The 13,104-nt window shown below is 48.0% G+C and overlaps 2 protein-coding genes across 2 annotated transcripts in view; one reads left to right on the forward strand and one right to left on the reverse strand.

The window, feature by feature from the left end:
- Positions 1-4,318, forward strand: part of CYP7B1 (cytochrome P450 family 7 subfamily B member 1) — a 124,945-nt gene extending 120,627 nt beyond the window's left edge. Inside the window, exon 6 of the mRNA XM_084216356.1 lies at positions 244-4,318. Within this exon, the coding sequence (XP_084072482.1) occupies positions 244-540 (297 nt within the window). The 3' untranslated portion in view covers positions 541-4,318. The remainder of the gene's footprint in view (positions 1-243) is intronic.
- A 7,608-nt stretch (positions 4,319-11,926) lies between these two features.
- Positions 11,927-12,826, reverse strand: BHLHE22 (basic helix-loop-helix family member e22; the record flags this gene model as incomplete). The annotated part of the gene is made up of 1 exon (XM_084211751.1): positions 11,927-12,826. One exon carries the CDS (start codon positions 12,824-12,826, stop codon positions 11,927-11,929), a length of 900 nt encoding a protein of 299 aa, XP_084067877.1.
- Positions 12,827-13,104: the final 278 nt, after the last annotated feature.

Here is a 13,104-nt window from a genome sequence, read left to right on the forward strand (position 1 = left end):
GGAGCTTGATGTAAAAGGACTAAGCTAAATAAGTGGATTTTAAAGAGTGTTCTTTGCAGGGCAGATAATGTGAGCTAATGAAACTTGAGGGAACCAACTAAAAAGAAGAAGCTGTCAGCTCCTTGTCTTCCTCTTTATCTTATTTTCTGGGTTTCAGACGCGTTACCATTGTGCAAAGAAAGCAGCTCATGTAACTGCCTTGTTAGATATCACGCTGTCTCTCTCTTTCTCTTTCATTTTCAGGAGTATAAGTTCGATCGATACATAGAGAATGGCAAGAAGAAAACCACATTCTACAAGGCAGGAAGAAAACTGAAGTATTTCCTAATGCCCTTTGGCTCTGGGATCAGCATGTGTCCAGGGAGGTTCCTCGCAATGAATGAGATGAAGATGTTTCTTTTCATACTATTGTCTCATTTTGATGTAGAACTAGCAGAAAACAAAGCTGTCAGACTTGATAACAGTCGCATGGGCCTTGGTATCCTCCTGCCAGACGTTGATATTGCCTTTCGTTACAAGCTAAGGTCCTTAAGAAATTGAGCAGCTGCCTATATGCCTTCCACTAATCTCATGTTTGCTCTGTTCCATCACTCAGCTTTATATTTTTGGAAACGTTTGCTTTTCCCTCTCTGCTTTTACCTCCTTCCTCTTTGTTTCTAAGGAGAAAAGCTGTTGGGCTGGAGGTAAAGACCAGATGCAGGGAAGTGCAGCCTCAATTTGTCCTGCTTGAGTTGTGAGAAGTGAGGTGACCTGACGAGAGTCTGGCCAAGTCAATAGCCCAGCATCTCTACAAGGTGCATCCCCATACTCTTGGTTGTGAGATGAGCAGGATTTACAGGGAGGGTGAATCCAGGCCACTTACATGAATATCAGCATCTGCTCATAGAAGCATAATAGCAAGAAAGGGGGAGCTTCTTGTGATTATTATCCTAACTTTATATTTACTTTATTTCTTTCATGGTCCTGGGAGTCTTAGCCCTTTATTTGGGAGATGTGATGGAAGTTGTGTGGGGTAGTGGAGGATGATTTACAAGAATGTCTTGCTGACAACACATTTCTAACTTCAGGTTTATGTACTGATGGCGAATGCTTTGCTTTCTTGCTCCTTTTCCTTTTTTTTTTTTTTTTTGGAATGCAGTGCAAAAATTTAAAATATGTGATTTCTTTCCTGCAATCATTTAAAGTCAGAAGATAAGTTCTGTTGATTTTAATAGGCTCTCAATCAAGCCTAAATTATCTATTTTGGCTCTTGAGCCCCCCCCCAGAAAGCATGCTGTTCAGGGAGAAAATATAGAAGCCCATTTGAAATTATTCTGTCACCTCAAAAATTAGCTTCTCTTTCTCTCACTGTTTCTTAGTAACATGTTCATGCATTTGTTTTGACCATTTCTTATTTTGTTCATTTCTCCAAAAAGGCAAAAGAGGAAGAGGGTTTCAAGGGCAAGTGTGGCATCTAAAAATCTTTTTTAACATTGTTTTACCTTGCCTAAGTTGTGCATAGGCAGAATAGTGTGACCTGTGTTTGGAAACAGACTTGTCCATCTGCAAATTGGAAAACAGGCTCTTCCCTGGGGCCAAAATTTGAGCAAGTGAAAACCCTGGGCAGCCACAGAAGTTTATACTGGCTGCCCAACCTGCTTCACTGGGTGCCCGGCTCTTGTTTGGAAAATTAATTTCCTAGTGCACAAAATCTGAGAGTTTAGACCCTGTCTCTCTTCCCAGCCATCACTTCAGAGATTGATGAGGAGTCCCATGGCTGTCCAGTCTCAATTTGCCAAGATGATAATTGTAATGGTAGAATAGCCACATCTGTGGGCCTTGCCTTGTGTTCCGAAAAACATCTCTCTTTGGGATGTGGCAGAGTAAGTCTTTCAAAATCAGAAATTCTACTAATCTATATGGCACTTGATGGCCTATAGACTACCTACATACTAAGAATTAATAATTATTATTTTTGTAGAAGTCTGCTCAGTTATTTGTGTAAAGCACATACCCTAAATAAGCATCAGCATCAGTAGAAAGACTTTCAGAGGTTGGTACAGCCACATTCCAAATCATCCAAAAAGGAAATTGTGGTTTTGTGAGATATAGCAGATAAACATTTTCTCTTCATATATAGTATCAATAATGTCTACAAATTTGGAGTACACTTACATTAAATGGCTTTGCAGTTGATTAAATGCTTTAACTTTACTTCAATATTTAATCAACAGCAAAAGCTGATTATTGTTTTGTGCCACAGAGTAAAATTGGTTTTTATGGAGACATTCTTGTACTCAGGTTGGTTACTCCTGTGGTTACTCTGTAGAAGCTATTCTGTACTCAGCTGTAGCTCACAATCCAGTCTGGACATTAGAGCCTGGTTTATTGAGGGAGGGAATGTTGATATCATTACACTGTTGACTGTATTCCATTATTGCTTATATGTAAGCTGTAAAATGTCTCATGCTACAATTGTGATGAATCCTTCTTTGGCATCCAACTTTAAAACAAAAACCTGAAGCAACTGCGAAAAAAAACAGTGGGTATTTGTTTTAAACAGAAGCCTCTTTTTTATAATTGTATTCTATTTTTAGGATTTTGAATTAGAGTATCACTGGCTGCTGCATAATTTGATAGGGCATAATAGGACTGTGCCAAAAGTACATGCAAATCATTAGTAGTTTCAGATAAATTGCTGATCAATTTGTATAGTATCTATTCTGAAATTAAAAGAAGAACTAGATTGTCTCCAAAGTAGCAAATTAAATCTGTATGGTATGCTCCATTAAAAAAAAAAAAAAAAGAGAAAAGGGTCAGAATCTTTCCCAGGAGTTGGATGAAATCTCTATGAAGCTGCTTGGAGACCTTGCATCAGAATTAGAGACACCACAAAAGAGGCCAGCATTCTGTTGGGATAAAAATTGCTTGCTCTTTTTGCTCAAGAACCAAAATAATCAAATGCAAGGCAGGGTCTGCTCAGCCTGGCCTGGAATTGTGTCCCTGGTAACCCAGGCTCCTGATAGATCAGTTTGGCTGGTTAAGCCCTTCTGGTCCATGTATTCAGCAAATGAGGAGGGGACAAACTGAGAGTCAGCAGCTGGTCTGACCAGGGGTGACTCAGTCTCCATGGAGCAGGGCTGAAGGCCCATGGTGTTGGCATTCCTGGTCAATAAGCTGATACAGCGCAACAGGGTGTAGCATCCCCAAAAATCCCAGCTGGAGCCAAGCTAGGTGCTGGGTGCTGTGCCAAGAAGAGCATGTCTCATTGCATAGGGCACAACACCCTTTTTGATGACCTCCTTGGCTGCAGGACCCAGGATTGTGCAGCTCTGTGTCTGTCACTGGAGGCAAAATCATCTGGGCAGAAAGAGCAGTGCTCTTTGCCAGCGTTCAGGTGCCAGTGGGGCTGCAGGGCAGCGTGGGAGGAGGCAGACCTGGGCTTCCCTCTCCCAGCTCTCCACTTCAGCAGAGGGGTCTGCCCTGCCAGCCCAGCAGTACCTGCTGGGGGCATCCACAGACCTGGCAGGTGCAGGATCAGGCAGGAGGAGCAGGTGGGTACCCCCTGAATTCCTCTGCCAATTCATTCCTTGATGAACTGGTGCACTCACCCATCAGTTTGAGATGTGACTCGGCTGGTCACTACCAGCCTCTGACTGGAAGTTGCTGGTGTCTGTGGCTGTATCAATAGTATCTTCTGCTATTAAAAAAATATATAAGCACCTTTTTTTCTCATTAAAAAAAAATAGATTTATTAAGTCAGTCTGGCCCTTTATAGCACCCAAGAAGAAAGTTAATTTATCATGCACTAATGTGAATGCTAAAACATAGCTTTTTAATTATTCTTCTTATTTTAATTTACAGATTGAATGTTCTCCATTTTCATGCTGGCACTTAGTACTGCTAGATGCTATTGTAAACTTTTTTAAATGTTCCATTATTTAGGAAACCATCGAGTATATGTGTACCTGTTTGCAAATTAGATTTTCAAATCTCTGTCAGTATGTCCTAATGTAATAATACAAAACCGTGTAAGAGTTGTTCTTTATGCTTTTAAGCCAGTTGCATGTCACTATTTTTGGCATTGCTATTTTTGAATAATTACTGGTCTGTGAATTTTTCTTGTAGAATTTTACACGATCTTTTATTTTGTCATTATTGACTGGTCATTCAAGAGATTGTGAAGTGCTCTTAATTTTGCAAACTCACAATTTGTATATAGATGAACAATGGCTAGGTTCTACTTTAACAGTTAATATCCATTGTTCAAGCTCCTAGATCAACTAAGGTACTTCTGAGCAAAAAAATAGAAATTTCATTATTTTAGTAATCTAACATCTTAAAGGAATTTTGTATTTCAAGGGCAGAATAAAAAGGAATATATCTATTTTAATATTGAATGATTGTCTGTGGTATTTTTTCCAGCTTATGTTTATACTTTTCTCACAGATTCACAACTATTGCTTTAATTTTTTAATTATTATTTCAACATACTACATTTTTCTGGTCTTGGCAGATAATTCTGTAATGAAAAAAAAAAAAAGCCTTTTATTCAGCAGTGAAATACAGAAACTCATCTGAATATTGAAAAGTATCATGTCTTTTTTATCACACACCCCCCCCCCCCCCCCACCCCGCCAAGGAACATAAGCCAATTCTCATCAGGTGAGGCAAAAAAAGTGGTACTTCTGACATTCCTAGGACATTATTCAAAATTAATATAAAGATCTGCAGTCCACTAGTGATTCCTAAAAACTCCTAGGCTTTTACTTTTGCAAACCTCCATGCAGTACAAGATGTACTACCTAAAGTAAAATATTCTGTCTTCACAGATCATTCATTTTAAAAGGGGATATGAATGAAATTGTTACGATGCACAGCAGTGCACCAGCAAAGCACAACTTGGCTTTTCTAGGTATCACTGTAGCTGTAGTTCTCCAGGTATTTAATAGGATGGTTGTACCCTAAAGACATCGATGTTTCTCCATTCCTTCATGTAGAAATGCTTGTCAGGTATGTCTGCGAGGGTTATTGAAGATGCTTCCTAGAGAAGACAGACCTGCAGCATTTTCTGGGTTTGGTAAATGTGTGTGTAGCTGTGCAATTTTTCTAACTCCAAGCACCATTAAAAGTTACTGAAATTTATAAATTAAAAAGTGGCATTGTTTGAGATTTCTTGAAGGGCACATTTCTGAGTGAGCTTTCCATAATGGTCTGAAAGATAGCCTGAAAGGAAGGACTTAGTGAGAGCCCCTAGCACTGTATTTTATCTAGTGTTTGATTTGATACTAGGTTGGCTGCCTTGATGTTACTTGTATAGCACTGTATTTTTAAACTATTCAAGGTATCAAATCGTGCATATGCTTAACTCATATGAATAGAACTGTTCTAACTGCCAGACCATAGAAAGTGAAGTATTTTCCTGTCTACTACCTAAACCAGCATATGTACCTACTACATAATAGAAAAATTACCTCATTACAAAAACACCCCTCAAAGGTACGATTATGAAAGTATTGTGATCCTTAAGTTATTGTCTATGTTTATAATTAGCAATAAATATGAAGAAATATATAAAAGCATATCAAGAAAAGGTAGACAATATTCCATTTTAAAGTGAAAGCGAGGAAGCTGTGGTGGGATATTGATCCTCATATAAACCAGTTCTGTGTTTATTCTATGCATCAAGCTTCCCTGGGATCTCATGTACTGAGGTTGTATGAGCACATCATTCATAATAGTAGAAAAGTGCTCATCTTTAGAGCTATTCACACCAAAATAAAAAATCAAAAGTAGCCTAAGCTTCAGCTCTTCTTGCTAGAACCCTTGCAGGATTCTTTCTATCTTCAAAGATTTGTTAAACCCATTTTGACACTAATGTGTCGGTTTATTTTTTTTCCCCCAAAACCAGCAGCTATGAGTGCAGAAAAGTTGAATAAAAGTCTGAGTTCTGGCTACAGGGAGAGTAAAAGTCAGTAGGCAAACACCCTGTGATGACTTTTGACAGCGACTTCTTCCCCATCAGCTCATCTTTCCAACTACCTCTTTCTTCCAAAGAGTTTAGTCGCTCTCTAATCTCCTACAGGCAGCAAGTCTTTCCCTGTCTAATTTCCATCTTGCGAGCCAGTGAATCGCCTCTCTTCACAACGTATCTTTCAGATGCCTTTAAAAAATGAATTCTTTACAGCAGCCTCTTGCAAAACCGGCTTCGCAGGTGGCTGCAGCTGGGAGAAGTGGCGCCTCGCTAAAGCTTTGAACCTGAAAAGCGGATGGGCATTAGTTGAGCTGGTGGTGGAAGCACCGGGGGATGCTGCGGCTCCGGGATGCCCCCGGCCCGCGGCGGCGGCGGGGACGCGCACCCTCGCCCGCCCGCATCCCCTCATCCCCGTCCGCTGCCCGCCGGGCTGCCGCCGCCGGCTTGTGCTTCCTGCGCTCCCACCTCCCCCGGCCCGCGGCAAAAATCAGGGGAGAGGGGCGTGAGGAAAGACTCCTGCATGCCCCTTCCTGAAAGCATCACGAGCTTCCAGGGATGCTGCAGTGGGACGAGGGGACGGGACCCCTGAGGAGGTTCCTGGGGAAGCGGTCTGGGTGTTCGGTGAGTTTGGATAGCTTCGGCTGGTGGAGAGGAGGTTTACTCTGGAAAGGCGATTGTTTTTCCCTAATCCTCAGTTACGAAGATTTAAAAATAGTATTAAAGGGGCAATCTGTTCTGCAACTTCTCGGAAGAAATAATTGTTGATTTAGATAAGCACTGATCCCTTCAGTGTTTGATGAAGACGTTAATTTATGGCTGTCTAGCAGTTTATGGCTGTCATTAGATTTTCAGCTTTGTCTCTCTTCAAAATGTATCTTTATTTTTTTCTTTTAATCGGAGACAATTACGTAAGAAAACGGTTATGTTTGATCTAAAATACATCATTTTCCTATAGCATTTCAAATTATTCACAGATCATAGTTCTTATATGTGCATATATGAATTTAAAAATACAGCAGTAAAGTGCTTGAAACACACCATAAATTTGCTTCCTATTTTATTACACGTCTCTGAATCAGGTTGAGAGGACAAGGGCAACTAGGGGCTTGAGGAAGGATTTAACCCTTCCCGAGGCTGGAGAACGAGCCGAACCAGACCAAATTCCCCTCCGGAGCGCTTCGAGGGCGGGTGTGGGCGGGCTGGGTGACACCGAGCTGATGAGTGACCGGGGGTAAATGGGACTGGCTTCAGCTCTGCGCTCATTTGGCAGATGTCCTCTCTGCGGCGTGGAGGGCTGCTAGGAGCCCCCGGGTGGGGCTGGGGGGCCGGGGCAGCCGTGCCGGCTCCAGCTCTCGGCAGCGGCTCCCGCCTTTGCCCCCGCTCCGGCGGGATGGCAGCGCAGGAGCGGGCACAATCGGCTTAACCCCTGCGGCGCCTGCCTAAGCCACGCGCAAAGCTTCAGGGAGAGCCTGTCCTACGCCCTGCATGGGCTCCGCTAGTGCCGGAGCTTTCCCAGGCGGGGCCGGGCCCGGACGGGCAGCAGCGGCCCCGCGGAGCGGGCGGGCGGCGGGGCCGGGGCCGCCGCGGGGCCCAGACCGACTTCCCCAAACTTTTGTCCCGCTGCGAGAAGGAGCTCTTCGCCGATTGCTTAGAGCCTCAGGATCAGTCTGGCCTGTGGGCAACAGCGGTGCGATCACAGTTACAAATGATCCTGGAGAGAGTCCGGAGTCCCGGCTCGTTTGTTTTACCCCCTAACAGCCTCCCTCCGCCACCACCACCACAAAAAAAAAAAAAAAAAAAAAAAAAGGAAAAAGAAAAAAAAAGTGTTAATTGCTGTAAAGTTTCCGAGCACGTGGATAATTTACTTCGACTGCTGAGTTTTAATTAAAAGCAAACTTATTTATGTTTCTGATGTTTATATTACGCGATTTAATTACGTTTAGAGGCAGCGTCGCACTTTTTTCCCCCTTCCACCCTAAATCACATTTTCATTAAAGGTTTTAATAAGAAAACTCACTTGACCACTATTCATTATCTAGTCCCCTCCATGCACACAAGTTCACTTACCCATTCATTTATTCACTTACTCATTCCAGCAGATCCGCTGCAACTGCTGCTAGCAGGGATGTGAACACTCATAATTATTTGTCAAAGTCTGGAAAGTGTATTATCCCTTCTTCTAGTGGTAATTAGTTACCATAGCATCTAATACGTAAATGTGCCCAGAGCACACCATTAACAGTTAAGCGGAGGATTCAATTTAACACATGATTATATCTTTCATAAGTCATTACATTAGGAAAGCCAATGTCACTCATGCTGGGACAATCTAGGCTCCGAGCCGGGCTAAGGGGCCGGGGAAGGGAGCCAGGCTGGGCGGCGGGGGCAGAGGGAGCTCCGGATGAGGTTGAGGGAGATCCCGATTCGGTGGGGCGATTGGAAACGGGGAAGAAGCTCTTTTGAAAGGGTACATGTTCATTTCTGGCTAAGTGATCTGTCAAGCTTTAAGGCGGGCGGGGGAGCCTCTCTCCTCCCCCCAGCCCGGCACACATTACGCTTCCATTGGCAAGACCTGCTCAGGGACTGGCCCAGTGGCTTCGCGCCGCTTCCCAGGGAGGATGCCCGGCGCAGCGCGACAGGAGAGTGGGGCCAGGAGCAGCAGCACCTCTACCTGGCACGGACCCCTCGCCCCCTCCGAAGCAATCGAAAAGGAAGAAAGAGAGTCCAAAGTCGGGCGGCGGCCGTAGCCAGGAATGACAAAGATTTTCATTCCGCTGTCCCGTCGCTCCGAGGCAGAGGCAGGCGGGAGAGAGCGGTGAGCGGACAACCCGCTCCATGTGCCACAGACCTCGCTCCCCAGAGCCGGCGGGGAGCGCTCCAGGCCCGGCCCGCACACTTCGGACCCTGCCCCCGACCACGGGAACCGGGAGGCAGGGCGTGGGCCTCCCCCAGCCCCTTGCCTTCTCCCCACCTTAGGTCCCGGCCGCTCCAGGAGTTTGCTGTGACCTGGCTTATTTTCTCCCACCCCACAGCCGGGCAAAGCCGGGCAGAGCCCGCACCTTCCAAGGGAACCTCTCCGGGAAGGAAGCCCGCTCGGTAGCCAGAGACATTAAGCGGTAAATATTGCAGCAAATGTGTCCTGCGATGTTATATGCACGAACACACACTCACACAGACACACACACAGGCACGCACCACGCCAAGCTGGTGGCGGTGGTTAATTCCTAATCAGAATGATGGACAGCAGAGACAGAACAATACAAACTAATGGCTGTGTTGCTGATCACTTTACCCCTTGATTAAAGACACCCAATTATGGCGCAGAACAGTGTCGTAATTATGTTCCTTAATCACATCCAGGAGGTTTAATTGCCTTAACGATGTGTTTCATTAAATGAATTTAGGTATTATAGTCGACAGTTTTCATACACAGTTGTTTTCAAATTAACATAATATTAGACATCGTCATGGAAATTGTTTTAATAATCATAATTAGACGCACCCAGCCTTTGTCTAGTAAATGCTGAGAGACGCTTCTCCTTGCGCCTGGGGGCTGATCTGCCCACCCTCTCTGGGCTGCCTTCCCACAGCTCCGTGGCACTTTACAGTTATGTTTCCTGAAAAGTTACAGGTTCTGATTAATCTTTTTTGATGGGAAGTGGAGCAGAAAATATTTATACCCTTCCCCCGCCTGTAGTGCTGCCGTTGGGAGAGGCGGCTCCGCGGACACCCGGCGCCGGCCCGGGCCGCCCGAGGGGAGGGGGGAGCCGCAGGACCGGGACCCCCGGGCCGGGCTTGGCGCCGAGCAGACAGCCTGGGGGGCTGCGCGCTTCCCCTGCCCTTGGCTTTGGGGCAGGGCGGAGGGTCCACGAGGGGAGGGGCGGCTGCAAAACTCGGCGGGTTGGGAGGAGGCGGGGGGGCGGTCTCGCAGCGCACCCCGCGGCGCGTCCAGCCCCACGGCTCGGGGCGGGCGTGGAGCCGCGGGCCGGGCAGGGCAGGGCAGGGCAGGGCAGGGCAGGGCAGGGCCGGGGGCCACCTGCCGCCTGCCACGGGAGTGGGAGGAACGCAGCCAGGGAGGAAAAACTTCTCGCTTCCCTGCCTGGGACAGCCGGAGCCGGGAGTGGGGTGACGGGGAGGGTACTGGGGCGCGCTCAGAGCAGGGCAAAGGAAAGAAAACGACCCACCCCCACCATCCACCCCCTTTAATCTGGATGGATATGCTTAACAAAGCACAGCGTAATACAAACGTTTGTTCAAAATATTTTAATAAAGATTCTTTCCGACATAGATACACATACAAACGATCGTACATTGCTGTCATAATCTGATTGACCTATTTAATATATATCACTCTTTACACATCCGTGACCTGCCAACAGATCCATCATGGCTCCTATTTTGCCATCCAACCTGACAGTCCGAATTTGTATTATCTGCAAGTAGTGGAAAAAAGCAGAACTCGTTCTGGAAAAGGAAAAAAAAAAAAAAAGAAAGAAAATAAAGAAAAAAATCTTGATTTACAAATGGCAGAGAGGCAGCCACCCAGCCATGCAAACTCAAACTGAAGGCTCACTTTGGGTAAATAGCTACTTCTTGCTTTCCATCTCTCATTTTTCTTCTTAAAAAAAAAAAAAAATTAAAAAAAATCAAAACCCGCCCCCCACATCTCCTGAAAAAGGAAGAGAAGAATTCCACGCGTTCCGTAAATTAGCCTAAAGTATTTAAAGTATTTCAACTTAAATAATTATCCACAGTCAGAATAATTTACATACACATTAAAAGCGGTTTAAATTATACCTTCGATAACACAGCGCCTGGGAAAACACTGGCTTGGCAAGTGTTCTTGTAGCAGCTATTGCTCTGATGCCTTGTAAAAGTAAATAGTTATTACCTGTTATAATGCAAAGAATACCCTTTCAAAAATCAGCTGGTTGAGCAATTAAGAATACACTTTTCCTGTAATTTTTGGACTGAAGCAATTTATTAAAGCTCAATTTAAATACAGGGATGATGCAACTTAAAATCCAGATGACCTTTCATAAACCTAAGCAGCTCGGATACATCAACATTTCTGGTTATATGTTGTTGGCAAATAAATGTTTTAAACACTTGGCACACAGTTTAAGTTAATCCATAAACAGAATTTTGGAAGCATTTAAAGTAACTGCACATAAGACCCATGACCTTAACACATGATAAATATTGTTGGCGTGGAAGGGTCATTTTAAAGAATAACAAATAAATAGCATGTCTTGTTTATACATCATTGCAAAGTGGAAAGAAACAAGGTGCACATAAATATTTCTTTTAAAAATGCGATACTTTCAGCGACACGGAGTAGGGGTTTTGATCGGTTATTTTTTGTCTTTTTTTTTAACTCTCTCGATTTTTTAAATCACTCTCACCAAACTTTGCGCATTTTCACAGGATCAAAGTTTAGAGACGATAAAAAATACAAAGTCTTCCATAGCAATGGTTCAGTCTCTTTGTTTCTGCGAGTCACTTAAATAATAAGTTTACATTTCAAGTTTGTTTGTTTCCTGGCTCAGAATAATAATAATACTGCTAATAATTAATTAAAAAAAAAAAATCTATGTTCAAGTGCCCTCTCTGATTTGTCCCCGGCGACAGCCCGGGCTCCCAGCCCGGCCTGCTATTTCCCAGCCTCTCCTTTGTCCGGAGGCGCAGCGAGCCCCCCCGGCGGCCCCCGGGCCGGGCCTTGTTCCTGCCCGCGGCACCCCCGGCCCCGCGCCCCCTCCCCGCCGCCGCACGCACGCTGCTCCCGTCGCGGTCCCGTCTCGGCGGCACCGAGGAGAAGAGCGAGGCGAGGCGAGTCCGGGCAGAGGGTGGCGGGGGCCGGGCAGCGGTCAGTCCCTCCGCCACCTCCGCGCCCCCCGGCCCGGGACCGCGCCGCCGGCTGTCGCCGCTCCCCGGGGCCGCGGCGGCGGCGGGGGGCGGCCACGGCGGCGGCGCTTAAGGCTTCTCCGTGCACTGTTTGCAGAGGCTGGAGGAGACGCTGTTGAAGATGGCACATTTCTCCGGGCAGGAGGTGGCGGGGGGCAGCCCGGCGCTGAAGGGGTAACCGGCCGCCTGCTCGTAGGCGCCGAGGGCGGGGTGCAGCGCCGCCGCCGCTGCCGCCGCCGCCGCGGCGGAGCTGGGCAGGGAGGCTGCCGAGATGGCCTGGCCCTGGTTGAGATAAGCCACCAAGCGCCGCATCTCCTCCAGGGCCTGCGCCTGCATCAGGATGTAGTTCTTGGCCAGGAGGAGCGTGGCGATCTTGGAGAGCTTCCGCACCGAGGGACTGTGCGCGTAGGGGATGACCGCCCGCAGCTCGTCCAGCGCGTCGTTCAGGTCGTGCATCCGCCGCCGCTCCCGCGCGTTGATGTTGAGCCGCAGCGCCTTCTGCTCCTTGGACTTCTTGCTGCCGCCGTGCCCGTGGCTGTTGGAGCAGCTGCCCTCGGCCGCCTTCAGCCCCCCGCCCCCCCCTCCGCCGCCGCCCGCCGCCGGCGAGGCGACGCGCGGGTCCCCCCCGGCGCCGCGCAGCACCAGCTCGCAGCGGCCGTCGCTGTCGTCGTCGGGGCTCTGCTCGCCGCCGCTGCTCTCGGCCACCGAGCTGCGGCTGGCGCTCTCGCCGTACTTGACGCAGACGGAGCCCGGCGGCAGCGCCAGCGGGTCGCCGCCGACTCCGGGCTGCAGCAGCGCCTCGGGCTCCGACGCCTCGTAGCAGGCGAGCGGCGAGGGCTGGCGGTCGCGGGGGTGGGAAAGGTCGAGCCCCGGGGGCGAGCGGAAGGCGGACTCCATGCGCTTGGCCGAGGCGGCGAGGCTCTTGTGGAAGAGGTCCTCTTCTGCGGGCAGCCCCAGCGCCCGCTCCATCGGCGCCCCGCTCGCCTCCGCCTCCTCCGCCCCCCTCAGCTCCCGGCCCGCTCCTCCAAGGCTCCGCGCCGCGGCGGGCGGCTCCCCGGCGTCCCGCTGGCAGAAATCGTTTCCCGGCTCCCGCCGGAGCTGCGCCGTGCCCGGCGCCGCGGCTTCCCCTTCTCTGGCTCCGGCGGCGGCTCGGACTGCGGCTCCGGCTGTGGCTCCGGTTGTGGCTCCGGCTCGGGCGGCGGCTCCGGCTGCGGCTCCGGCAGCGGCTGTGGCTCGGGCTGTGGCTG

The sequence above is a fragment of the Fringilla coelebs genome (assembly GCF_963513975.1).
Source record: "Fringilla coelebs genome assembly, chromosome: 1".
Classification (NCBI taxonomy): domain Eukaryota; kingdom Metazoa; phylum Chordata; class Aves; order Passeriformes; family Fringillidae; genus Fringilla; species Fringilla coelebs.